Below are 26456 nucleotides of genomic sequence, written 5' to 3' on the forward strand. Positions count from 1 at the left end.
CCCAACCCACTCCTTCCTCCCCCCAGCCCGGTTCAGGCTGAGCTGGGTTCTGGCCCCGACTCCAGCGGGGCGCAGCGTTTCCAACACACAACGTGGCAGAGGCCAGGCTGGCAGCTGCAGCCCCGTTCTGGGGGTGTTTCTGTCATCATGGGGATGTCGCTGTGTTTGGGACACGCGGGCAGCCTCGGGGCTGCTGTCAGCTGTGGATGGGCCAGGACCCGGGCTTTCCTCCTGCATTCGGGCAGTGCCTCAGGTCTGCTGCCACTGCTCGTAAACGTGACGTCCACCCTATATTTACTTGGTCCATTTGTCTAGAGAATCAGCATGCTGGTCTCTTCCTGGATCCAATGTCTTCTGCTAACTCTCCCATTGCAAAGTGACATCTTTCATGCCCATACAATTCAAAAGACTTTCCCAGACTGGGCAGTAGGCAGACTACTCCCTGTCCTGAGCAGGGGTAGACATCAGAGCTGCTCTCAGTTGAATACAGGCTGTTTGGCATTCTGGGTTCCAGTCCCAAAATTTCTCCCTCTCCTTTCACAGCTTCCTATTCCACGATCCTCCATCTGTCCACAGTTTGGTATCCATAATCTACAGCATCCTGCCTTACCTAAGAAAACTTGCATTACCCATTTGGATTTTGGCTCTGGTATTTGACATACGGCTTCCTTGCCCTTACGCCCAGGCTTTCTGGAGGAGGCTCAGGGGAGGCCTCACCACTCTGTATAACTCCCTGAAAGGAGGTTGAAGTGAGGCGGGGGTCGGCCTCTTCTCCTAGGTAACAGCGATGGGACGAGAGGGAAGGGCCTCAAGTTGCACCAGGGGAGGTCCCCGTTGGATATTAGGAAGGACATCTTTGCTGAACGAGCGGTCGGGCACTGGCACAGCTGCCCGGGGAGCTGGGGGAGTCAGCGTCCGTGGAAGTTCCAGAACCGTGGGGATGTGGCACTGAGGGACGTGGGCAGGTGGGGGGGTGGACGGTGGGACTCGGTGATCTCAGAGGTCTTTGCCAACCATAGAGATTCAGTGTTTTGCCTGGAAATACCTTTTTACTGAAGCATGTTGGCCCTTGCCTGGGCTCCTCTGGTCTGTCCATGTTTCTGCAGCACTGAGGAGCCCAGAACTGGGCCCAGTCCTCCCAGTGTGGTTTCATCTGAGAGAGAATGATCACCTCATCCTGCCGACAGTGCTTTGCCTAAAGCGGCTTTAGGACTTTCTGGTTGTCATTGCTGTTTTGTTTCAGTGCAAGGGTTTTTCACATATTATTCTCTCTTCCACAGTATAAAGGAGGTAATAAGGAGACAAGAATACATGATTGTGACCCTCTCCTCTGCCTCCTTCCCTGTGCTAGTGGTAGGGCTCTGCACTCAAAATTGAGATGGAAATCACAGTCGGCATTATGGCTAAATAAACGACAGAATTAACAATTTCCCTGGTTCTTCCTTTAAGTAGATTTTCTCCCCCATCGTATCGTAGTTGGCATTAGTCGGGATGGGACTTGCTTTGTGGCCCGCCCGCCTGCAAGGGGGCGCTCTCCCCCGCGGGGCGCTCCCTCTTCCCCCAACAGGCAGAGAGAACACCCTGCCCCAGCCTGAAGCCCCCTCTTCTGCCGGAAGCTCCGTCCCCTGCCGGAAGCCACGCCCCATGTCGGAAGCCACGCCCCATCGCGCGCTCCCGAACCCCTCCGTGCAGGAGTTGGGCGGGGGCAGAGCCGCGTGGGGCGGGCCGGGGCGGGGCCGGGGCGCGGAGCGGCGGCGGCGGGGTCTTCGCCCGGCCCAGGTGGGTGCCGGGGAGCCCGCGGGGGCTGTCCGTGGTTTACCGGGGCTCCTAGCTGTCTGCTGTCGCTGCGGCGTTCTCCGGGGCCGGGCGGAGCCGGCCCTGGGACACCGGGCCCTGCTGGGTCGGGCCGGGCCGAGCTGACAGCGGGAGGATGGCCCCGCTCCGGCCTCTCCGAGACGGCGGGAGACGGCTCGGGGCTGCCCAGGGGCGGCGGAGACCCGGCGGGGAGGACGGCCTCGCCGCCCTGCTCCCGCTACGGCCCGGAGCCGCTCCGGGCCCACCGGGGTCAGAGCCCGGCAGGGCACGGCCGGGGAGACGAGGCGAAACCCACGCGTGCGCGGAGCAGGGCGGCCCCGGACCACGGAAGTCACGCGTGGATCCGGCGCTCCGCTCTCCCCCGATGTGGCCGCTGGGGAGCCGCACCCACAGCCCCTCCGCGTCCGTGCCTGCTGCGCGGCCTCGATGCCGTGCGTGGATCCCCGCGCGAGGTCGCGGGAAGAGGGGCTCGGAAGGCGCTCCTCCCGCTCGCACGTGGGGCAGCGCTGCGCCTCGGGCGCGGTTGGACGCGGTTCTGCGTCCCGATGGGTTTTGCGTTTGCTTGGTTGCGCTGGGGAGGAAGCAGTGACATGTATTTTTTCCTGTTGCAGAGGTGTGGGGCCTGCGGCTGTGTGGGGGAAAGATCATGTGCAACTCCTAGCCAAACGTGGCTGGCTCGCAGGTGAGTGGGGCTGGTGAGCCCCGTGCTGAGGCCCTCTACCAGGATGTGGTTCCTTCTCAGCTGAGCAAACAGTGGCAAACAGTCCAAGCTCCTCTTGGACAAAGTGTGTTTGTCATACCAAGCTTGAGACAGATTGTTTATTTGCGGTGTGGGTTTCAAGCATTGCTCTGGTGAGAAATCCCGAAGGGCTGTGGCAAACAACCCTCATCATGAGTGCTGTGCTTTGAGGGAGGGCATGGCACAAACAGCTCTGTTGTGCTGGGTTTTACTGTTCTCCCCAGGGCTGTCATGCTGGGGAGAGGGTGAGCCGTGGCCCACTGGGAGGAGGGCTGTGGGGCAGAACAGGAAGGCTTGGGCTGTAGAAACTTGGAGATGAAAAAAAGCCACCTGTACTGAAGAGCAGCAATGTACTGCAGCGCGGTGTGATGGGGATGCTCTTCCACCTGGGCCTCTTACTCTGATCCCGATGTATGGGGCTCAGCCCCGAACCAGCTCCATCCTTTCTCAGCTCTGCAAATCCTGTGCTGCAGCCCAAGGCCTTTAGACAAAGAGTCACAGCCAAAATGCAGAGTCTGTACTGTGGAAACAAGAAATTATTCGGTTATGGAGCCATAATCGCCAGCCCAGGACTGTGCAGGTGATCTCCATGCAGTGATGCAGCCTCACTGCATATTGATCCCCCCTTAGGCACAGGCTGTAGGCAGGCTGTTTTGTATGTTCCTGGTACTGGAGATGGTTCCTGGTACTGAGGACAGTGTCTTTCAGTCCCCACCCCCACAACCACTTAATTGCTGGGAGGCACCACAGCAACATAATTGGTGTCTGGTGACCAAGCTGGAACAGGGGAGCTTGGCAGAGGGTTTATATACTGAGCACTTTGTACAAGCACTGCCTTAACTCCCCTTCTCTTTTCTTTCTGCTCTTGCTGTCAGTGCACAGGACAGATGAGGCACCACCCATCCATCATGTCCGACTGGATGCTCCTCGGGCTGATCGCCGTGCTGGTCGTGCTGCTGCTGCTCACCATCTTTGCCTTCGCCGTCTACTCAGGGCTCTTCACAGAGGTGGTGGTGAGCGCCGGCTCGCCGCCCGTCGGCAGCATCACACTGGCCTACAAGTTCCGGGTGGGCCCCTACGGAGAGTCGGGGCAGCTCTTCACTGATGGCTGCAGCATCTCCTCGAAGCTTTGCTCCATTGGTGTTTACTACGACAACCCACACACGGTAAGGCTGGGGCAGGGCACCCGTGGCTTGTCCTGCTTTGGAGAGCACAAGGGCTCGTGAGGTCTCCAGACCTGTGAAGAGTGATCTGTGTGCCAAGGCACCTGAAAGCTGAGGGTTTCTTGGATAATCCTCGTCAGGTGATGAAAGCTGGCTGTCACTGACATCTTCTGTTGGCCATGCCTTACCTCTGCTCTGGATACAGAGCAGAACCTGGTGCCTGTCATCCCATGGCAAGGCATTCCCCAGCTCTGTGCCTCATAGAATCATAGATTCGTAGAGTCATTATGGTTGGAAAAGACCTCTAAAGATCACAAAGTCCAACCATGAACCCATTACCACCATACCCAATAAACCATGTCCCTACGTGTGATACATTGCTGTATTTCTTGAACACTTCCACAGATGATCTCAAAGCAGGTGGTCTCTTTGGCTTGCTGGATCCATATCCTCCTCTTGTTTCTGCTGCTGTCCCTGAGCTTCTTTGTAGTCGTTTCATCCCCTGAGTGTTCTCACTGAACCCTCAACAGGTGCATGCTGAAGTCTCTTGGCTGATGAAACAGCACTGTAACTGCAAAGCAAAGCACACTGGAACCTGCTGAAGGATGAAAGGCCTCTGGGTGGGCTTGTGCTGGAAGGGTGCGGGGCTGTGCTGGGTGCCACCCTGCAGGCTGTGCCTGCCTGTGCATCAGAGGTGTCAGCAGTGACTGCAGAAGGATGGGTGATAGAAAAGAAGCAGGCAGGGATGGCAGGAGGTGCATAAGGTGCCGGGGCTCTGAATAGTGGCTGGAATTCCCTTTCTTTGTTGTACGGACCTGAGCTTTGATGGTTCTGCATGCATCTGCCAGGGCAGCTCAGAGGGTGCAGTGCAGGCTCAGGGAGAGCCTCCTGTATTCCAGGCTGTGCCCACTGCCTCCCCCTGCCTGTGGGCACCACTGACAGAGCCTGGCACTGTGCTCTCTTCCCCTTCCTTGCAGGACTTTTGGACACAGACAAGAGCCCCTGGGCCTCCCCTTCTCCATGCTGAGCAGTCCCAGCTCTCTCAGCCTCTCCTTCCAGGAGAGATGCTGCACTGCCTTCATCCCCTTGGTGGCCCTTCCCTGGTCTCCTCCGCTCTTTTCATATCTCCCTAGCACTGGCGAGCCCAGAACTGGATCCAGTGCTCACACCGTGGCAATCTGCTGGTCCTGGTGCTGTGGCAGGAAGGGTAAGGTGACTGCTGGGCTCCTGCTGGGTGTCTACAGCTCTGGCCACCCTGCTCATGGGCTGGCTTGTGACCCTGGAGGAGGGAAGACAGGGCCACGGAGCAGGGGAGCAGCAGGAAAAGCACTGCTGGTAGCTTTGAGTGCTGCAGAACCCCTGCCAGCAGTGCTTTAAGCGTCTTAATGGACAAGATTAATATTAATACTCCCTTTTTCTTTTTTTTTTTTTTTTTCCTTTTTATTCAATATTTAGCAACCCAAAGGGCTTCTCCCACCTCTGGCAGGGACAAAAATAGCTGCTCAGCAGGGACTGGATGTGGCAGGCAGGCTGCTGCTCAGCTCCAGCCCAGCATTTTTGCCCAAGTTCAGCCTGGGGCATGCACCGGCGCCCTTTCCCTGCTGGTGTTCTGCACCCAGCCCTGCCCCAGTGCTTGGTGGATGAGGCCAAAATGCTCCCCAGTGCACTCCCACACTTGAGAGTGCCTGCAAGACTGGGGGACGTAGTCATAAAGCACAAAGGAGTTCCTTCCACTTCTTCCTGGGTGTGCCTCTAACAAGGTGCCCTGTTGTCTTGACTCTGCATTGTGATGGGGATGTGGCCCAGGAGGAGATTCACTTCCTGACTTTGTGTGCATTGAAGATGCTGTATGTGGCACTGGGCTGGCTATAGCACTTCCAGTGAGCAGAGACAGTCACCTTCCTGGTTCCTTGGGTCTCTGCCCAGTGTCTAGTCTGTTTTTCATTGCTCTGACCGCATAGCTGGGGCAGGTGGGTGTCGTCTGAACCTTTCTTCTTGCCATTTACCTGTTCTTGTGCGAGGATTTGGGATGCTGGGGCTTTCTTGCACCTACAACAGGGACCCTGTGATGCACTGGAGACCAAGAGCAGCTTCACTCTCTATTATGGATGCCTCTCATCCCTCGTCCGATGCAGCAAACCAGGAGTTGTTGCTCTGTGGAGAAGAATCTCCTTGTTCCAGCCTTTCCCTGGATGCTGCACAGAGCCCATCTGCAACTCCTTCTTGCAGCACACGAGGGCAAGAGTGAGCCATTTTGCCTGCGGATGGATGCTGCTGCTCCTGACGCTATGCTCTTGTTTTTTCTCTTATCCTCTGTGCTCATTTCCTCTCTGGGATGTCCCATCTCTCATGCAGTGCTGGAGGATGCTTGAGGAACAGGGGAGGCATGAGAGCCCTGTGATGCTGGTTGCTGCAGGGTGTCCGTCTGTCCATTTCACTGCTGCTGTCAGAGATCCCAGCGGTGTCTGGGGAGTTGTGCTACCTTGCTAAGGGCGAGTTTGGAGGCTGTGGTCCTCCAGCTCTGGAGGCAGCAGAAGGACATGCTCAGCAGAAGGCAGCTCTCCTGGTTGCTGACCATCATGTCTTCTGTCTGTCCAGCAGCCCGGAGAGCTTCAGGGACAGCTTGCAGGCCCCTCCGTGCCCAGCGTGTCCCTGCAGTTTGTCACACAGCGAGCTGTGAGCCTGAGTGCTGGGACTTTTAAGAAGCATAAAAGGACACCTCCACCTGGGTGTGCTTTGCCATGGAGGTGACAGCAGATCTCCACCTCAGTTTCCCCACCCCTAAAGCGGGGTGCTGTGGTGGAGGCCATGAGATGTGCTTTCTTCATGGCTGCCAAGTGTCGAGCAGCCAGTGTGTGCCTGCGCTGCACTCTTGTCCTGGAGAGCACGGCTGGTTTGAGGCTGGGTCAGGCTATGTGGGGAGCAGGTACCAGCTTGATGTGTATTGATCTCCTGGGTCTTGGATGATGTTCAGCTGCTCTCCTGATGCTGTTCCTCTGTCCCTCCCACCAGGTGTCTCCTGAGAAATGCCGCTTTGCCATCGGCCGAATTCTGAGCGAAGGGGATGCAAAGCCATCAGAAGAGCAGATCAGGCGGTTCCAGAAGTACGGCTTCAAAATCTTCACCTTCCCCACGCCCAGCCACGTGGTCATGGCAAGCTTCCCATTCACCACACCTCTGTCCATCCATCTCGCAGTCAACCGCGTGCACCCAGCCCTGGACACCTACATCAAAGTAAGCACTGGTGGCACAATGAGTGTCATGCAGTGAGCAGTGACTGCGCTCCCTGCTCCCTGTCCTTTGGGAGCCATCCGCTGGCTTCTTCCTGCTGCCAGTGCAGCCATGGCAAGCGTGTCTTTGAGCGGCTCACGGGACGTGATACCTGCAGGTTGGGGCTTTGCAGAGGGTTCTGGTTGCTGGGTAGAGGAAGGAAGGGGAACATCTTTCCTCCATAGGGAGGATGCTGGGGCGGGGACGGTGCTCAGCCTGCAGCTTATCTGGCTGTCGTGTTCCGTCGCTTTCGTTTGTTCGTGTTGAAGCTCACTATTTATAAACTTGCTTTTCCTGGCGAAACTCCCAGCCCTGCGGGAGAACCGTGCGAATCCTCCAGCCTGCGCCGCACTACGGCATCGCTGCCTGGGTGCCAGCCCTTGGCTGTGGTCCTGGGGATGGTGTCTGCCCAGGGATGCCCAAACCCCGGCTGCCACCACTGCTGCTGTGCCCTGTGATGTGTGTCCCCCTCCTCGTGCTCTGTCCTCTCTGTCCCTTCCCAGGGTCTTGCTGGCTGCTTCAGTGTGGAGGCGTAGAGAGCGCTGCCAGCCCTGTGAAGGATGCATGGCTGTGGTGGAGACACATGGGGAGGGGGCAGCAGGCTTGTGACGTGGGGAGGGCGACATTGGTTGGGGACAGGTGCTGGTGAACACATCTGTGCCTGAAATTGAGGCTGAAAAGGGACCCATGGGTTGTGCTGGGAGCACCCTGCAGCTTCTAAGGAGGGCAGCCATTTCTGAAAAAAAATAATCTGCTGAAATCCCACACAGCATGCTGAGCAGTGTTCAGAAAGGAGGGGCGCATCTCAATCCCTGCTATCTAGACCAGACCAAGTGCTCTAGCCTCAGGCACACCTCCGACACGAGCACCGCCTCCCCTGCACTGGGTTCACAGGGGAGAGAGCATCGCTCAGCCCCAGCGAGTCTCAGGGTGCAATGGGAGGAGCCCCAAGCCTGACTTGGGATGCTGGCACCAGTCTGTGCTGCCTGGCCAGGAGCTGTAAGTAGTCCAGCTCCCAGCTCAGGTGGTGTTGACTCTGGCTGGGGAAGGGGAAGGAGACGGGGAAACTTTCATGGAAACAGGCGACCTGTGCCCGGTTTGTGGTGGGAATGGGGGTTGCCATGGAGACAGCTTCTCCAAATAGCATCCTTCATCCCACCCCCAGTGCCCAGCTCCCTTGAGCAACCCCAGACGGCAGCGAGACAGCTCTGCTTTATTTATTTATTTCATGCTGCACCCGCTTTAAGCAGCATGGCTGTTGTTAATGTAATCTGGGGTCAGGAGTGAGGTGCAGGATCCTCTGCTCCTGGCAGCATGTGGGGAGTGCAGACGGGCAGTGACAGAGCAGAGTGGGCAAGGGAACTGGTTCATGTGTAGTCGTGAGAATTGGGAGTGGAGAGAAGAGGTGTGGGAGGGAGGTGGGGAAAGGGCACTGGGGTTGTTGAGAAATAGAGAAGGGATCTGGGGAGGTGCACTGGGGGGAGGTGGCAGGGCTGGGGGCTGGTTGAGAGCAGGATGGTGGGAGCAGCCCTTGAGCATCAGGTCAGAGTGCCCTTCCCTGACTGGGTGACAGGACGCTGTGCTGCAGTGCACACCCTGCCTTGGCTTCAGCCCTGACCCTTCTGCCTACAAAACGGTAAAATCTAAAGGAGACATTTCCCTTCGTAAGAGACTGAAGACAGATGGGCTGGCACAGCGCAGGACACGGCGTGGCCAGGGTGTCCCAGGGCCAGAGTTTGTGTGTAGGGCAGGTGACAGCTGGGGTCTGTCCTGCTGGGGTCTGAGCCCACTCCTGGCTCTGTGCTTGGCCCTGAGCATGGCAGCGGCTGCTCCTTGGTGCCCCCAGCCACTCTGGGATGGTGATGGAGAGCTCCCACAGTGACCATCCCTAGCAGCTCAGGGAGATGGTTATTAAACGGCGACCTCCTGCCATTTCAAGCAGTGTTTATTCTGGCTCAGGTTTAATTAGCTCTCTGCAGAGGGCTGCATGCACTGCTTTGGCGAGCCCTGCGCAGTGGGCAGCCTGGCATTGCCTGTCCCTGGGGCTCCGTGGGCAGCCAGAGAGGCACTAATTGCAGCCCCAGGTGACTGCTGGAGCCAGAAGCTCTCTTTCCCTGGGATTTTGGGTAGGAGGCTTGGGCTGGTGGAGGTGTGTGCTCTAACCAAGTCTGGCATGCAGGTGGAGCAGGGAAGGAGAGGTGCTCTGCAGTACTACAGAGCTCCTGCTCCATCTGCAGGGCACCCCAGTGTGCTCCCAAGTCCCTGTGCCAGGTGTTGCTGTTGCTGCTAGGAAGGCTGCACTCATGCCTTGTTTCTGCTGCTACCCAGGGAACCTCGTTATTCCTTTACCCACTGGCTTGAAGCGCCTTTTGGCTGAGCTCTGTTCCCCTTGTCGGCTGAGATAGTTTAGGATGCAGACACCTCTTACTCTTCTCTTTGATAATTAAATGTACAAGGCTTGTAAAGCCTCACTGACATATTTTCCAATCTCTTCTGGGTGCCTGTTTTTGGCCCATTTCAAGCTCAGGAGCCTCTCTGAAGTGCCACCTGCAGGAGAGGACACTTGATTTCAGCCATGGTCTTGTTGTTGTGGGGTGCTGATGGCTCTCAGGGCGCATCCTCCCTGCTCTGTCCACAGAGGACTGGGAATCCACAGCTGGGTCTCAGTGCCAGGAGCTTACATGGCACTGTAGCATCTCCTACTTCTCCTTTTGTTTCCCTTACCCCTGTTGCTACAGCTTCTGGCTTTGTTCAGCTTTGCCAAGGTCAGACTTCTCCTGCTTGTTATTATAAATGATTGTCTTCAGAGCTGTGTTCCCATCCCAGCCCGTCTGCATTCTAAAGGCAGAACTGCAGAGCATCCTTTCTGCAGGACTGTGCGAGAGGAGCTGGGGTCAGAGGGCTGGCAGCTGCACAGAGCGCTCAATTATTGTGACATTTTCCTGCTTAAATTCCTTCTCCCAGCTGATTTTGTTTGTTTATTTCAGGCTCTGCAAATGAAGCCCTGTAAAATACCAGCTTGTTTTGTGCAAGTGCCAGGGGCTGCAGGCTGTGTGGGTTGGCTGCTGCTGGTCATACTGCAGCTGGGAACCAGTGCATGTCCCCTTGTCCCCTCCTGCTTGTCCTGAGGGAATGAGCAGTGCCTGGGGTGGCAGAAGTGACCCTGGCCCTGAGCTTTGGCAGTTTTCTTCCAGTGCTTCCCAGCACGTGTGCTGGGAGGCAGCCCCAGGGAGGCAGGGGATGGTTGGATGCTTCTGGTAAAATGGTCCCTGTGCATCAAATCAAAATGGGAAGAAAGTCTTGGAGAGTCACAGAGGGTTCAGCATGTCTTCTACCATCAAGTACTGGACAAGACCAGTGCTGACATTGTGACAGGCTGTGGGCTTGGGGCTTGGCAGGGACGTAGGGCAGGGATCTGTGTTTTGGGAGAGGTGTTTTGGAGGTGTGCTCAGCCCTATGAGAGTGTAGGATGGAAGTTTTTCCCTTTTTCTTTTGTTTTTTTTTTTTTTTTTCCTTGACCTCAGCACCATGATGTGGCCCAGAGTGGGGAGTCAGAAAAAAGCCACATCCCTATGTTCCAGGCCATGTCCCCACATCCCAGCTTTGCCCCACTGGTGGCAGCCAGCAGCAGAGCTAGCAAAGGCAAGGGAGAGCCAGGACCCCCTTCTCACACTTTGTGACTGTATTCCCCTTTTGGAAAACCAGCTCGTATGCTTCCATTGTATGTTTCCTCTTATTTTAGGGGATCAGGACAAGCTGCAGGCCTTCCCACCCATCTCCACCATCTCCCCTCCAGCACTGATGCTGTGACTGCATGCCGGTGCTGTGTGCCCAACACTGCTGGATCCTAGCTGAGTGCAGGTGGCACAGCACAGTCCCAGCCTCTCTGTGGCCCCTGTCCTGCCTGGGGGTCTCGATGTCTGTGTGGGTGTATTCATCCCCTGCTGATAGCTGGTTGTTGGCGGCCGCTCTGCAGCGAGGCTCGGCGATAGCTGGCACCCCCCAGCTGCGTGTCAGACCTCATCACTTCATGCATTCACAGCAATTTGTAGTTATTGTATGTTTTCAGCAATTGTCCTGTGAGTACGAGTGCCCCGAGCCCTCAGTACCGCAGGAGGCCCAAGCTGCAGCATGTGTGAGGGCAGGGCAAAAGGGCTTTTTTGGGGGGGTTGTTCACCGTGCCACATCCCTAAGCCTCTGCATCCTCCCCTGACATCCAAGGGCTCTGTGCTGCCACGCGAGCAGCCCCCCACACCACACTGCCCACTCCATGGGGGCTAGGGGCCCTGCTCCTCCTGCAAGTGGAGAGCCTGGGGGGCTTGTGTGGTACTGGCACCTCCCGACCTGTGTTGGGGTCAGCGCTGTGCAGCAAGGTTCTGCCTCTAACCTGATTCTGCAGAGCAGCGCACCGCTCCTGTGCGGCTAATGGAACATATGGGGAGCTGGGGCTCTGCGTCACGTCTCCTGCCATTCGCAGCGGGCTTCCCAACTTTCCCACTTCTCTGGGGGAAATTTGGCAGCCCCGGGCTGCTGCTCATCTGCTGTCACTTTGCTGAGCGTCCTGGCGGGCGGATGGCTGACCTGTGGCCGAGCGCTGAGCGCGCTTCACATCGGAGGTTTGTTCAGGCACCTCCACCTCACTCGCCCTTCCCCTGCTTTGCTTCTGCTGCATGGGGGCAGGTGTAAAACTGCAGCTCTGAGGCATCGCTGCTTTGAGCAGGAAAGAGGTTTTCTGGCCAGCTTTGCGCTCCAGTAATCGCAGAGGCTCCCTGCCTCCACGCTTTGTCTGTCTCATGTGTGAAATCACCGTTTTATCCCCACTTCTTGTTGACTCAGTGTGAACATCGGCCATGGAGCTCCCAAGATGCAGCTGCAGCCACATCTCAACTGGGGCAGCAGCTTGTGTGGGATATGGGCTGCCAGTGGACGAGGCTGCCATGCCCTTGTCCTGTGCTGTGGCACTGCCATCGCCTCTTCCTGGGGCTGGGGGCAGTTGGATCCAGTGCTGGGGTGAGGATGGGTGCTCTCATGAGGCCTTTGTGGTCTGTCCCAGGCTGGGAGGTGTCTGGCTGCTCCTTGCTGTGACTGTGGGACATGCTGGCACTGTGAGGGACATGTGGGATGTACACGGCTGGTCTGCTGGGGCTGGCTGCACAAGCTGTGGGGTTGGGGCAGCACCCAGGAGCATCTGAGCCAGCTCATCTTCAGCTCCAGCCCTGGAGAGACTGCAACCTGGAAGACAGAGCTTTGTGGCTGCTCTGTCCTGTGCTGTTGCACAACACTCCTCGGGTGGGCATTGTCACATTGTCACACCCCCAGAAGGGAGCAGAGCAGAAGCTGCCATGCTTTCCTAGCTGCTGCTTTGCAAACTTCACCTTTGCAGCCTTGTGAAGACTTAGCCATGCAAAACTGTCACAGAGACGGATCCACTCAGGCACAAAGATCCGTTCCTTCATCGCCTTTGCAGTGAGGATTAATGATCATGGAGAAAGGCAGGGATATTTCACGTGGCTGTCCAAGAGAGAGAGCACTGAAATGCTTGCCTTGGGCAAGGAGGGAGAGTAAAATACTACAGTGCTTTTCTGTCAGATCTCTTTATGGACTCAATCTGTACGTGTGCTCTCCCCCGAATATATTTATAGAGCATCCCGGAGGATGCAGTCAGCTCCTCATCAGGCATTTGAGGTGGCTTCAGCTCTCTCAGGCAGTGACACTGTCCCAAACCTTTGGGCCTTCCCTCCTCGCCAGCTTGTCAATTAATCCTTGGGTCTGTCTCTCCACAATTATTTTAGCAGAGGCCTAATGAGTTTCTCCTGGGCTGCTCTTTTCCATACTCCTCTGAGCCTTTGCCAGCTGTGCTGGCCTCATGAAACAGCAGAACAAACCCGAACAAATGGGAAACTGCTGCTTAGAAATCCTGCTTCTTCCCAGCCAACGCCGGCTGCCCCACTTTCCATCGCTGTGAAGCTCCTGCTTTGAAACCCGCAGAGCAGCGAGATAATAGACTTGAAAGTAATGGCATTTTTATGTCCAGAAAAGGTACAGTTGTGCTGTGACTAACTTGCGATTTTTTAGTTCTGGTTAGATATAAAATGTTGGGGGAGAGAAGACATTGCATCGTGCTTTCCTGTCGGGTCGAGATGTGGGTCTGGTGGCTGCTGGGATGGCCAGGGGTGTCTGCATGGGGCCAAATCCAGTCCTGCTGTCACAACTGCTGCAGGTTTTGGGGCACACCGGGCAGCCCCCAGCACCAGGACTCCTTTGGTTCTGTTGCTGTCTAAGCACGCGGCAGCTCATTGCAGCCTCTGCTCCAGCCGGACCAGGGCGGCTTGGAACACAACAGAAATGGGCAGCTGGCACCTTTCCTGTTTGCCCCGCTGCATGGAGCAAGATGTTCTGCCTGCTGCCATACCACTGTGGGCTGAAGAGATGGCTGCACCATGGGCTTCAGCTCAGAGGTGAGCCACATGCAATTGCTCTGAGCTGGCCTCTCTCATCACCTTTTCTGCCACGTTTGGCTTGGGTAAGAGATCAGAGGAGCCTGTTAGCCCCAGTGGGCAAGCCATCGCCTTAGGAACAGTGACAAGCCAGAAGGAGCCTTCTGCAGTTACATGGAGCAGACCCTAGATACAGCTTTTGGGATGGGAAAGACCATGGCCACTTTCTCCATATCTCATCTTCTAAAAGTCAGCAGTGAGAAGGGTATTGAAGACTGTCATTTTCTGGTACATTGGACGATTGCTGTCAGGTGCTTGGTGTGGGGCTGCCATGAGCTCGCTCCCATGGTGGGCACCGACGTTTTGTCCCTGGCCAGGCACTCTTGGCTGGGATTTATGTCTGCCAGGAGCTGATGACAGCTCCTTCACATGCTGAAAGGTGGATATCCATCATCTGCTGAGGCCAGCTGCTCTGCTGTTCATGCCATGTGGACTCACAGTTTGGGGTGAGATCTGATAACCAGGCTGTGAGTTGGCAAAAGCTCATCAAGAGGTTGGTGTGGGAGACAGGTTTGCTCTGGTATCTCTCTGCTGACCGGCTCAGGAGATGGACCCACGTGGCTGCAGGACCTGCCCGCTGTGTCCCCGTGCCCATGGGACTGCTGGGGAAGTGCAGGAGGGGAGCAGGCTCTTGGAAGGGCAAAATCTGGCTGGGCTCTGTCCTGTTTCCTAATCTCTCTGTTTTCATCTGATTGATCTGCTCAGTCAAAGCTGTGATCCTGGGCTGGCAGAAGAGAAGTTTCCAGACTGCAGGGGCCACCAAAGCAGCTGCCGCCCTTCTTTCCTGCCGCCTGTGGCTGCTGGAAAGCTGGGCTTTGGGGCTGCAGAGTGTGTGAGCCTGTTCCCTCCTGCTTGCCTGCCCACATGCCCTGGTACCACAGTGCTTGGCAGTGCTCACCCTTGCCAGATCATACTACAGCTCTCGTGAGACGTGGCTGCTGAGGAGGAGGAGGAAGAGCAGGGCTGTGATGGGGAGGCAGGCACCCCAACCTCCCCTCCAGCCCTCTGCTGCAGGCAGTGTGATGGGAAGCTGTCAGCAAGCTCAGCTGCCAAAATAATGCTGTATATATGATTATTTATTTCATTATTATATCTGGGCATGGAAGAGGCAAGAGGCTGGGATCACTGTCCCAGCCCAGGTCCCAGTTTTCCTCCCTGGGCTCCTCACCCACCTTGGGCTGTGCAAAGCCAGCCTGACTCACTGGCATGACTGTCACTGCCCAGTGCTGCTTGTTGGCTGCCCTTGGCTCCTCTCCACCCTACCTCTGCCTGAATTTCCAGCACCCGGCCCTGTCTCTGTGCCTTTTCCTGTTGGCCAGCAGCATTGCCTGCCTCAAGGATGCCCTGGGGCAGGTTGTAAAGTGTAGCCAGTGACTCTGGGGCTCTGCTAGCTGAGCTCATCTGCGTATTGCACTGGAGCTTACTGGGATCACCAACTCTCTCCTGTTGGCCTCCAGATCGTCAGCTTTTTGGGAAGAGGTATAAGCCTTGGACGGGGCTCCTGGAGCTCTGCAGGGAAACGTCTCTCTTGTTTGCTTACACAGCCTGATAAAAATCCAGAAAGGAGCTTGTCCTGGAGTTTTGGCTTGCTTTAAAACACCAGTTCTAAAACAGGAGATATCTGTCACCAGGGTGAACATCCTGCCACCTCGAGCTGTGGGTGATCCCTGTCAGCTGTGTCCATCTTGAGCACAGAGCAGGAGGTCGGGCAGCCTTCCTCTGCTGCTGGCTGCACCTGCCAGGCAGCAGGAAGAGCCTCCTGCCTCAGGGGATGCACCTCACACCAATGGGTCTGCAGAGATGTTGTGCTGGGGACAGGCTGGTGGACATCAGGATCGTCTTACTTTCTGCTCTGCAAGCCAGGCTAGAAACTGCCTGATCTTCCTCTGTGGTAGCATTTCTTGCCTTCTAAATTAGGCTGATGTGAATTTCTTGTCAGTGGGGAGGGAAAGACTTGTTTTGTTCACCAAGAACCTGTTTGGGAATTGTGGTAGTGGCTGGGTCTGCACAAGTTCAGCAAGGTGAAGTCCTTAAACATTCTCCTTTTCAGTTTTCTCATCTGTGAAGAAGTGGTGCGAGGCTGACTGACTTCAGCTCGTCATGAAATGTCTTCTGTCAGAGCCAGGAGTGTTGCAAAAAGATGTGGTTGTTCTGAGAGGTGAGGAAGGACAGGAGGGTCTTTATCCCATTGTGCCATTTTCTTTCCAGAGTTGTGAGTGTGGTGCATGTCCTGAGTGTGTCCCGGTGACACTGAGGTGTGGAAGAGCAGCTGGGGATGCATACCCTCCAGAAAGCCTGTGGAGCTCTGAGATTCAGAGAAGACAGCCTAGATCTGAGCTCTGGTGACTGAGATCTCCTGTGGCTATGGGCAGCAGCAAGGCACGGTTGGGAGCTCGTGCTCCCAAAACATCACTGAAGCTCTAGTTTTAAACTGAAAGAGTTTCATCAAGGATGTGAGAGGACTGAAAATGGCAGAACTGGAGCATTATTTGTGATGTGGAAGGGCAAACACTCAAATGTCAAATCTGAAATCCATGTGGGTTGGTACCAGTATCCACCTTGGCTCTCCAGGCTCTCAGCTGTGAATTGGCCATGGAAGGTCAAGCCACAAGAAACTAGGATCTGCTGGGCATCCCATGGCTGATGCGTTGCTGTGCTGTAGGTTTATCTCAGCCTAGTTGAGAATGCATGGTCCAGAGTGGCTCCTTTTCACCGTGTAATGCCCCATGTAGGGTGGGAGTCTCCAGCAATGAATCCCTTCCCAGCCAGGTGCTTTAAGGCTCTGCCTTGACGCAAGGCAGAGAAATTGCCACAGCTGCTGCTCCTGGCAGCCTTGCCAAGGCAACAGAGCAAAGCAATTTAGCACTGCTCCAGTCATCCGTGATGGCAGAGATCATCGCGTCGACCTCTTCTTCGGCTTTGTGATTAATGCTGAAAAAGCATCCTCGGAGGGCTGAAAGGCAAGCGCTGGTCCCTGGAGAGCCGTGCAGCCGAGTGGAGGCAGCACCTCCAGCTGTGGTCCTGGCCTCCTGTGGGCTCCTCTGCACCTTGGGGCTGTGTGCTCCTGCAGCAATGAAGAAAATGGGAATGGGAGCAGGAATCCAAAGCTCATTTCTCGAGTGAGAAGAAGTTATGTGGCTTTATGCAGATTCCTTGTCATGTAATGAAAACCTGGTGTTTGAGCTTTCCAGTGGTTACAGGCAAAGTCCCCTTCGGAAAGCTGCTATGTGGAAGCGATGGGGAGAAGGACAGGTAGGAAGGCTTGTGGTCCTGACATCTGGGCTGGAGTGAGTGAGAGGAGTGTGAAGCACAAAGCAGAGCACCAGCAAGCTGTGGAGAAATGGCTCCCATCGCTGGGACAAGGCAGAATGGGTTGGCAATGAGTTTTAGGGAACTGGGGAAGAAAACTTATTTCAAATGCAATGCTTGCTTTGCTTCTGAAACTCTCTACTGCAGGACTAGTTGCTACCAATACCCATGATGCTGGGAGGACCCCATTGCTGTGAATTATGTGCTGTCTGCTGTTCCTTCTGTTGGTGAAGGTCCCACGGTGGGGAGCATGAGGTATGTCCCTGACAGCACAGGCATGCAGACACCAGCTCTCTCTTGGTCTCTTCTCTGCAGGTGGAGTTACCGCTGACCACGCTGCAGGGTTTTTCCTGCAGGTGCTGTGTGAGCAGGGGAGAAGAGGTCCTGAGCATGTCTGTGCGGCAAGGCTGGAGGAAGGCAGAGTTGGAATTTCCATGTCCATCCTGCAGAGGAGCATCCATGGCTCCGTGCTGCTCCCAGCAGCTCCCAGCCTCCCTGGGAAGCTGTTTTCTGCATCTCAAGGGCTGTGAACCCCCCAGCCCGCTTGGGATCGGTCCCACAGTGCAGCCACACCGACACCAGCCTCTTCCCAGCTCCTCAGCCCCCAGAGGCGCCAGGAGGGCGAGGTGTAAATTGGACGATGGGCTGCTTCTGCAGAGGTGAAAATGAAAAACTCTCCCTTTGCTCAAGCCGGGCGTTTCGCAGTTCCTACAGCCCACGTTTTCCTTGGTCACAATATCATCTTCTGTTTGTGCAATGCCTTGCAGCTCAAAGGGCTTTGAAGGGAAGAGGCAAGCAGAGCTGTCCCAGTATTGTGGCCAGGTGGCCGTGTCCCATTGAGGAGCTATGTCCCAGAACCGTGTGGCTGAGGCTGGTGGAGACCTCTGGGGTCACCTGGTGTCACCTCTGCTCCACGAGGCCACCCAGAGCAGCTGGCCCTGCCCCCTCTCCACATCTCCGGGTTATGCCCACCATCTCTCAGCCTGTCTGTGGGCACCATTAGTGGAGCCTGTTCCCGTCCTCTCTGCCCCTCTTTGCAAGTCTATGTGGACACTGACTGAGCCCAGGCTTGTCCCACTGAGGAGTGCTGCCCTGCAGTGCCAGGAGCGGTGCAGGCCTGGTGGCAGAGTGCTCCTGGTGTGAGCTAAGGCGGGATGACACACTGAGCGTGGGGCGTGCAAGGAGAGGAGGAGGATGTGGCACACAGCACCGTCCCTGCAGGGCTGGCTGGTGGCTCACTTTCAGCTTGCTGAGCTCCAGCTCTAATTTTAGTGCCTGATTTTCAGGCCCTTCAGTTCCATGCAAGTGGGGCTCTTTGTGTCTGGGTTTGTATTGTACGTACCCCCAAGGTGGGACGGTGGGTTGGCTCTGTGTGAAGCAGAAGATTGGTGTATCTGGAACGGATGTATGTGTCAGCATCAAACCCATGGGCTCTGGAAGCATTGGTCTTTGCTTTATGTGTGGCTTGTATGGATATATGATCCAGTATGATGCAGGAAGTCACAGAATCACAGCACGGTTGGGTTGGAAGGGATCTCACAGCCCCCACCCCTGCCATGGTCTGGCTGCCCCCCAGCTCAGGCTGCCCAGGGCCCCTCCACGGCCTGGGGCACCTCCAGGGATGGGAGGAGCGATAAGCAGCTATCAGCACCTCACCGTCCTCTGGGCAAAGAATTTCTTCCTAAATCTGATGCATTCCTCCCCCAAAGGTGATACGTCAGATCCCCAAGAAGGGCAGAAAGGAGCTGTGAGTAGTGCAGGACGGGTGAGCTCGTGGTCGGTGCCGCATGACCTTGGGAAGAGGCGAGTCCCCGCTCTGCCCCACTTACTGTGCTCCTGCTGCCCTGCCAGAAGCCTGCCCGCTGCCTCCCGCTGGTGGCACCTTGCTGAGCTCCTCCACCCATGCGAGCCTGCATTTCATCTGCCTTGAGGGCTCTGTGTCCACCTTGCTGCTCCATCTGTTGGCCTCACACCAGCCGGGGGGCTTCCTTCTCAGACACAAAGCCCTCTCTTGCCTGTTGAGCTCCTCTGTTGTTTTGCCACATTGTTGAGTTTTCACCAGTTTACTTCCCACTCATGCCTTTGCCTTTGGACTCAGGGTGCCCCCTGTTTTTTTGGGACCCTTGTTTTCAGGATGGCCACACGTATTGGCTGGGTGTTCTGGGCCGCAGCAGCAGGGGCTGGCACCACTGTTCTGGATTGCAACTTGATTTGCAAAGGCATAAATTAGGCAGCTTGGAAAGGGGTAATCCTGCCCGTTTATAGTGGTGGGGGCAGAGTGCTGTCAGTGTCCCCTGCCCCAGACCCCTGGAACCCAGCCCTTGGAGCTGGCTGGGCATCCCAGAGTCCATCCCAAGTGCCAGCTCTGCCATCCCTCTGAGGCAGTGCCTGTTCCACTGCCACCCAGCATGGGCAGAGATTTCCCTCCAGCTGCTTTAGGAGAAATTGGGTGAATTGGGAAGAAATCAAGTATTGAGCATTCTTGGTTTCCTGGCGGCCTGCCCTCAGACCTGAGGCTTCAGGCTGCTCGGAAAATGGACTCAGTAGGGTTCTCTTTCCTCTGATATCCTTTGAGTCGTCCCCGTCTGCGTTAAGTGGTGGGGGGGCAGCTGGATGCATCCAAGAAACCTGTGAATCTTGGAAATATCCGTCTCGGGTATGTGTTGGAGTTACTGAAAATAGCAAAACGAGCTGAAGTTGGGCTTGTGGTTGGTGGAGCAAGGGGCAGAGTGGTGGGGAGGATGCTTGCCTGGCTTGTTGCTTAAAAAGCAAGAGTGAGATGAGCCGCCCCTGCTCTGTTGCTAAAAACAGCCCGGCTTGCTTTTATTTAACACGGGGCTGATCTGCGTGTGTTTGTGTTTCACCTGCCTGCAAGTGGGAGCTCCGGGCTGTGAGCACTGGGATGCCGGCCCGTGCTGCTGGTGCTGGAGCTCCTGAAATAAGAAAAGGTCCTCGGGGACCTGAGAAGGGGAAAAACAGAAAAAGAGCAAGCACAGCAGGGGGTTTGGGTTACTCACCCAGCGGGAAGCAGCCTGTGCTGTGCCAGGGGGAGTGGGGCAGGCGTGGGGAGGCATGAGGGAAGAGGCGGAAGGGAGGCTGTCTGGAATGCCACGGCTTCGTCTCCAACCCCCTGCCCTTGTGCTTCTGAAAGGAGCTGCTGGAGCTGTTGCTTCTGGATTATATTAATTAGCAGAGAAGCACTACGCCTGCCGTGGGTCTTTGCTGAGAGGCGGGTGTGGGGACGTGGCAGGCAGCTGCAGGGCCCCAAAAATCCCCCAAACGGCCCCCCTCTGGGGACTGCACCCCACTCTGGTGGGGGGCTGCCAATAGGAGCACCTTAGGGGGGGGCTGTGGGGCAGTGGGCACTGGGGCTCCTGCCCAAGGTGCCAAATGGGTCCTAATCAGTTGGGGTGAGGCGGAGTGCGCAGAGGCTGACGGTCTGATGCTCTCTTCCAGGAGAGGAAGCTGTGTGCCCACCCCAGGATTGAGATCTACAAGGAGGACCGCATCTATTTTGTGTGCCCCCTCGCCCGCCAAGGGGACTTCTATGTGCCCGAGATGAAGGAGCTGGAGAGGAAGAGCAGGGCAGCAGCCGAGGCCGAAGACACCCAGACTGACATCACAGGTAGCACGTCTGGCACTTGGGCTCCTCTGTTCTTCCGTGTGTCACCAGCCTTCCCCAAGTGGTGTCCTGGTGTCCTGGCTGTTCTGAGCAGGAGGTGAGAGGGCCTGCGCTGTGTTTGGATTCCTGCCCAGGGCTCAGTTCACCTCATCCCATCGCTGTGAGCAATGTGGCACAGCTTGACCCCATCCTGGGGGCACGCCATGCCCTGGGCAGCACACGGTCCTGTAGATGGCAGGGGATAAAGCCACTCTTGGTGCAACTACAGCACCGCCGGCCCGTGGCTGTGAAAGCAGAGCTGGGTGCCGACGCGTTTGCTTGCAGCTGGGCTTGTTTTTCTCCTTGTCACATACATCTTTCTTGATCTCATCTTCATCTGTTACATGTTGGGATTGTGAAGAACTTAAATACCAGGTTTCTGTAGCTGGTGGTGGAGTTGCCCGAGAGCATCTGCTCGCAGGGATCTGTTGGAGCCTGGGTGTATTTATACAGGAAGGGACCACAATCGCTGTAGGCGCGGAACAGCAGTGCTATAGTAACCCAAAGTGCTGGCTGCCGTGCTGGCCCACGTGCTCACATGGCTGTGGGACGCAGTGTGATGGAAGCTGTGGGCTGTGGGCTGCAGGCAGGGCTCCGGCCGTGGCCCCACCAGGCACCACGTGTGCTTAACGGGCATGAAAGAAACATGAGCGCGTGCGGCGGCTGGAGCACGCCTTGCCGCCTCGCCCCTGGTCTGGTAATCTTTTTACACATCTTTGGTTTTGGATCGCTTTAATTCTTAATTGCGTTGGTCGTAAAAGCAAGCCTGGGAATTGCTTTCCGAGAGCTCTGTCCATTTAGCATTGGAATGAAGAGCCTAATTGGAGTGGCTTCCCAGCGCTTGCAGTCGCAGCGTTTTCAGGGTGCTCTGTCTGTGCTGTGTCTCTGCCATGGCCCCAAATGTGCCCCCAGCACCTGCCTGTGCCAGTGCCAGCCTGGTAGCACGGCGGGGTCACGCTGCACGTGTGGTGATACATGTGATGATACAGCACGGGCAGGCTTCAGGATGTTGGCCTGGAGAAACTCTGCTCACTGATAGGAGACACTGGGGAAATCCCATGGGTCTGGGGCTCATCCTGCAAGGTGCTGGGTGCCTCTGGCTTTGAGCAAGGCAACTGCTGGCTGTGCTGCTAAGCCAGAGCTGGAGTTTTCCACCCCTGTACACACGGAGCTGATGCTGGCTGCTGCTCTGAGCACGGCTCAGCACGTGTGCAATGAGCGGGGTGGTGCAGCTGCCTCTGCCCCAGCTCTGTCCCTCCTGGGCCATCACTGAGGTCTTTGCAATGACTGATGGCTCTCCAGGGTCCGGTGTCAATCATGATTAGTTATTTTCTACTTAATTGTTTTCGAAGGGTTTGGTGCCAGGGTTGTGCTCTTCAGTATGGCCCCACCGCAGTGCATGGAGGAGAACGCAAACAGAAGCGGCCCTCTCGACATGGACACTGATGGTTTTGGTGCACATGGCCCTCCCCAGGGACTCGGGGCTGCTTCCCAAAGGGCTGAGCCAGCTCTGGAGGCTCCCTCCAGCTGTGGAAGGGGAAGCTGGAGGAGGAAAGCACCAGCTGTGAGATGTGGATGCTCCTGGAAGTGAGGGCTGCCAGCAGCAGTAGTGCCCATGGGAGGAGAGCCAGGGCTGTGCTCACCCCAGGGTTCCACCCAAGGAAGCCCCCCTTCCCCTCCCTCCCCATCTGCAACGGCTCCTTCCCTCACCCCGCACACTGAGGCCAGCCCTGTCCTGCACAGAGGAGGGCACGGCTGCCGCATTGGGCAGATGTACCAGCTGGGGCTGCTCAAACATGATCCGAAGTGACAGAGCAGGGAAAAAGCGCCTGGCTGAAGGGATGCATGGCTATTTATTGTCACCCTTGGAGCGGGGCAGGGACAAGGCAGCTGGGGGCGAGGACAGCGTCTTCTCAGAGCAGAGTGCCAGCAGCCATAGGTTGCCTTCACCCATCTTCAGCATCCCAAGCTGGTGCTTGTCTTCTCTTGTATGTTGCAGTGCGTGGGTACACGACAGCTTGGAGCTAGAACAGCCCCTTGGCGCAGAACAGATGCTGTGCAGGCAGGAGAGGGCCTGGCAGGATCGGTGCCCTCAGCTCTCCGAGGAACCTGTGGTGGGTGCTACTGATGCAGCTTCAGTCCTGACACCACGCTCTGTGCCTTGCCGTGGACTGTGTCTGAGCTGCCTCAGAGCACTGGCACCACACTGGGTCTTTGACCAAATTTGACTTTTTTTGAGGTAGAGACCTGGGGAAGCCTTGTCTGGGATCAGGAGCTCTCAGGCTTCACACAGAGGGAGAGAGGAGTCATTGCTGTGCCATGTCCTGGAGGATGGGTGCCCAGCCACAGGCTCAGCAAAGATGCATTGGGCTGCACATCCTAACCATTGCCTTCACATCCCATCCCCAATCCCAAAAGCCCACAGTGGTCCCCAAATGCCCTCCCCTTGGCTGACCCCAGTGTGCCCCAGCTGTGGTGATGTCCCCTGCTGCTCAGCCCTGCCTGGTGTGCAGTGGGACCTAGTGCTACTGAGCCTGCCTCTGCCATGGATGGGACTCATCCCACTGGCTCCAGGGCCCCACTGCCTTCCAGTCCCTTCTGGAGACTCTCCTCTGATCTGTCTGGCCAGGGGCATCCCTGTGAGCACCTCCCTGGGAGCCTGCTGACCATCTCTTGAAACTTAGAGGAAATGCATTTTCCACGTTGAGGTGCTCCCTGTGTGTCGGCACAGGCTGTCCTCCTTCTGCCTTCCAGGTGGTGTCACCATGCTGGGCTGGGGCACAAACAACAGGGATGCTGCAGGGTGGCTGGGCAGCACCCACACCATCCCCACTGCTCCCCACCCTGGTCCGGGCACCCTGGCCATTTTGGGAGGCTGGAGGTGTGTCTTGCATTGATACCATGAGCAGGACCAGGCAGCCAAGGTGCTGAGCACCCAGATCCCCTACACCTTTGGTTGGGCTATCCCTGCTGTACTCTCTTCCCAAGTGGAGAGGTGGGAGGATGAAGATGGAGAGGGGAGGAAAGAGGTGGCGAAGGCAGCACCAGCCAGCAGGGGGCGGAAGGTTGGTCAACGTTTGCTGCTGTTGTCATAATTAACAATGTGAATCTGTGATGTCATAATTAAAAATGATTAATGTTTTATAGGAGGGCTTTGTCTTCCAGCTGGTTGCTCCGGCAACAGCACTCAGCTGCCGGTCTCAATTTGACACTCTTGTCTCATTGTCGACTCCCTAATTGCGTTGTCGACCGAGCTAATGAGATTGTGATACAGGGAGGGGTGGTGGGCTTGGCCTGGGGGGGTTCCCAGTCCCTGGGCACCCTCCTCCTGCTCATAGACACCCTATGGTACTCCATGCCAGCCCCTGTGCCAATGACCGCAGGCAAATCAGGGATCACCTTCATTCCTCCATCCCCACGGGCAGTTTGGCTCAGCACAGAGAGTCAGAGGACATGGAGTTGGGGCAAGAAGGAAGGGCACACACTGCAGCACCCATGGCAGGAAGCAGGGAGGGATGTGGTCACCTCCACCCAGCCCCGTCCCCCTGCACAACGCTGTCAGCCTCTGGGAAGCCAGGGGGTCAGCCCTGGCACATGGCACAAGCGAGGCCACCGGCATCCCATTGCTTGCCTGGTCAGGTCACAAGGGTTACAGGTGGTCCCAAATGGTGCTTTGCTGCACTCTCCAGGCTTTGGTGGCTTCAGAGGCACACTGATGTGGCACCCAGCCTCCTCCTGCAGCACTCACACCCTCCCCTTCTCTCTCCATCCCAGGGGCTGACACCATGAGCGAGGCCAGCTCCATCAGCATCGAGGCCACGACTGACAGCAGGGACACCTCGGTGGCCACCTCAGTCCTGCTGCCCTTCCCCACCAGTCGTGGCCGGGAGGAGGCTGACAACCGCAGCGAGCACAGCTACAGCGAGTCTGGAGCCAGCGGCTCCTCCTTCGAGGAGCTGGACCTGGAAGCTGCTGCGGATGGGGAGGGCACCCCGGGGCTGCTGCTCACCTCAGGCTACGGGGAATCTCAGGAGCTCACAGACAAGTGGACCAAGGAGCCCATCGCTGCTGAGCGAGGAGAAGAGTAGCGCCGGACCTGGGCCCCGGCCTCGTGCGCCTCTCCTGTCTCCTTCTTTGGCACCACGACATTCCAGGCACTGATCCCTCCTGGGGCCGCTGCCCTCGCAGGAAGGGGATGCAGACGGGGCTGCTGGGTGCAGGCTGTGACATACCTGCACCCCCTGAGTGCATTTCCAGGGGGAAGGGTGGGTCTCCCCTTCTCTGCTGGTGCCCCTTTCACCCACAGCATCTCTGCCAACACGGACATGTGTTCTCTAGCACCAAAGAGCCATGAGTAGGGTTGGTTTGTTTTGTTCCCCTCTTCTCTTTCCTTTTGCTGAAAATGAAAACATCCAGTGTCAAGCTGTCCTGGACCTGCCACAGGCACTTCCAGGGTCTGTAATAAAGTGGATGCTTTTCCTCCATGCTGCCTGCTGCCTTTCCTGACCGCCAGCCTGCTGTCCTTGCTGGGCAGGGGACTGCCCCTAGCTATCCTACGCCGCAGCAGCCCTGCTCATCACCCACAGTCCCCATCACAGCAGCTGTGGGGACTGTCCCCTGCTGCTGCCAGCTGCGCTGCCAGCTGCACCCCAAGCATTCGCTGCGGGGAGGAAGGACTGGGGCACTGCCTCTCCTCCTGACCCCACTGCCACCTCACCCTGTAATGTTCAGTGCTGGAGCACTTTGCCCAGCAGAGCACAGCCCCTTCCCTGCCCCGGTGTCTCCGGTGCCCCTAGTAGCCCAAGGCTTGTTCCCAGTGTGCAGCCCAGCACCGGCGCCAGCAGCAAGGGGCAAGGGGTCTGGCTGTCCCTCATGGGGAGATTTACCCTCTCTGTCTTGGAAAGGTCTTGGTTAGTCCTCATCCAGTGATTGACAGGAGATTATTTATAAATATTTTGTGCTCTAAGTGATAAAATATTAAACTCCTCCAGCCCACATGGTAAAATATTGCTCTTCCCGGTGTTTATCTTTATTGCTGGTTATTACAAAACAGCCAAGCCCCCTGAAATATTCATGCCCAGCTGAGTCTGTGGGTACTGGAGGCAGACAGCAGCTCCTAGCCCCGCTTGCCCCCTAACCCCATGGAAAACGGAGGTGGGGGATCTTTGCTGTTGTTCCTCTGCTGCCAGAAATGCTGGAGCAGCAGCAGCCAGGATGCTTCCTGGTGGGATGTGGTTGCTGCTGGGTGCAACCATGTGCCGGGCTGGGAAGTGGGGTTTTGGCCGTGCTGGTCCCACTCTGCTCTCCGCCCAGCAAAGGCATCTGCTGCTGCCAGAGCCCCGCTCCATCATCCAGTGCTGGTGCTCCAACCTGGTGCTGCATGAGAGCCGAGGTGGGGGCTTTGTTGTGGATGTCCTGGGTTATATCTCCACATCTGATTTGTGCCCCAAAACCCGTGTTATGCCCACAGTTCAGGACTGCTGGGAGTTGGGGCCAATCAAGCCGTCGGCACAACATTGGGGGGGGCGAGGAGGGGAGGGAAATGCATGCAGCAAAGTGGAACGCTGGGCAGCCAAAGGGCTACGAGAAGAATTTGAGCAAACGGTGGAGTCCGTCGAGGTCTCGAAACCGTAACTGCAGCCCGAGTTGCCCCCCCTGGAAGCTCTGCACTGCGAATCGGAGGGGGGCACCCGGGGAGCATCACCCAGGGTTTGGCGCTTGGGTGCCGGGCGTGGGCAGCGCGGCTGCAGTCGGGGCTGGGACCCCCGCGCTCGGCGGGGGCGGCTGGGGGCGCGGGGGCCGAGCCGCTCTCCGGAAGGTCGCTCGGTGCCTCCGCGGTGCCGTCCGCCCTGCCCGTGTCCCGACCGCTGCCCCGCGGGGTGCCGCTGCCCGGGGCCGGGCCGGGGCGGGGGCCGGGGGCGGAGCGGCTCCGCCGGGCTGGAGCTGGCGGAGTGTCAGAGGCGGCGGCGGGAGGCGGGCGGCAGCAGCAGCTCCGAAGAGGC

At 57.1% G+C, this 26456-nt stretch overlaps 1 protein-coding gene across 1 annotated transcript; it reads left to right on the plus strand.

The window, feature by feature from the left end:
* Nucleotides 1–1634: 1634 nt before the first annotated feature.
* TEX264 (testis expressed 264, ER-phagy receptor) lies at nt 1635–24938 on the plus strand. The gene is made up of 6 exons (XM_085236000.1): nt 1635–1779; nt 2427–2497; nt 3430–3720; nt 6730–6951; nt 20250–20418; nt 24229–24938. The coding sequence occupies exons 3-6, from the start codon at nt 3442–3444 to the stop codon at nt 24540–24542; spliced, it is 984 nt and encodes a 327-aa protein (XP_085092126.1). The 5' UTR covers nt 1635–1779; nt 2427–2497; nt 3430–3441; the 3' UTR covers nt 24543–24938.
* Nucleotides 24939–26456: the final 1518 nt, after the last annotated feature.

This window comes from Meleagris gallopavo, chromosome 14 (assembly GCF_905368555.1).
Source record: "Meleagris gallopavo chromosome 14, MGAL_WU_HG_1.1, whole genome shotgun sequence".
Lineage (NCBI taxonomy): Eukaryota > Metazoa > Chordata > Aves > Galliformes > Phasianidae > Meleagris > Meleagris gallopavo.

What these genes read in the sequence shown, in the direction of transcription:
- TEX264 (XM_085236000.1), top strand. Translation starts at nt 3,442, where the DNA reads ATGAGGCACCACCCATCCATCATGTCCGACTGGATGCTCCTCGGGCTG. An exon ending in ACTACGACAACCCACACACG is followed by an intron (nt 3,721 to 6,729) that starts GTAAGGCTGGGG and finishes CCCTCCCACCAG; the next exon opens with GTGTCTCCTGAGAAATGCCG. An exon ending in CACCCAGACTGACATCACAG is followed by an intron (nt 20,419 to 24,228) that starts GTAGCACGTCTG and finishes TCTCCATCCCAG; the next exon opens with GGGCTGACACCATGAGCGAG.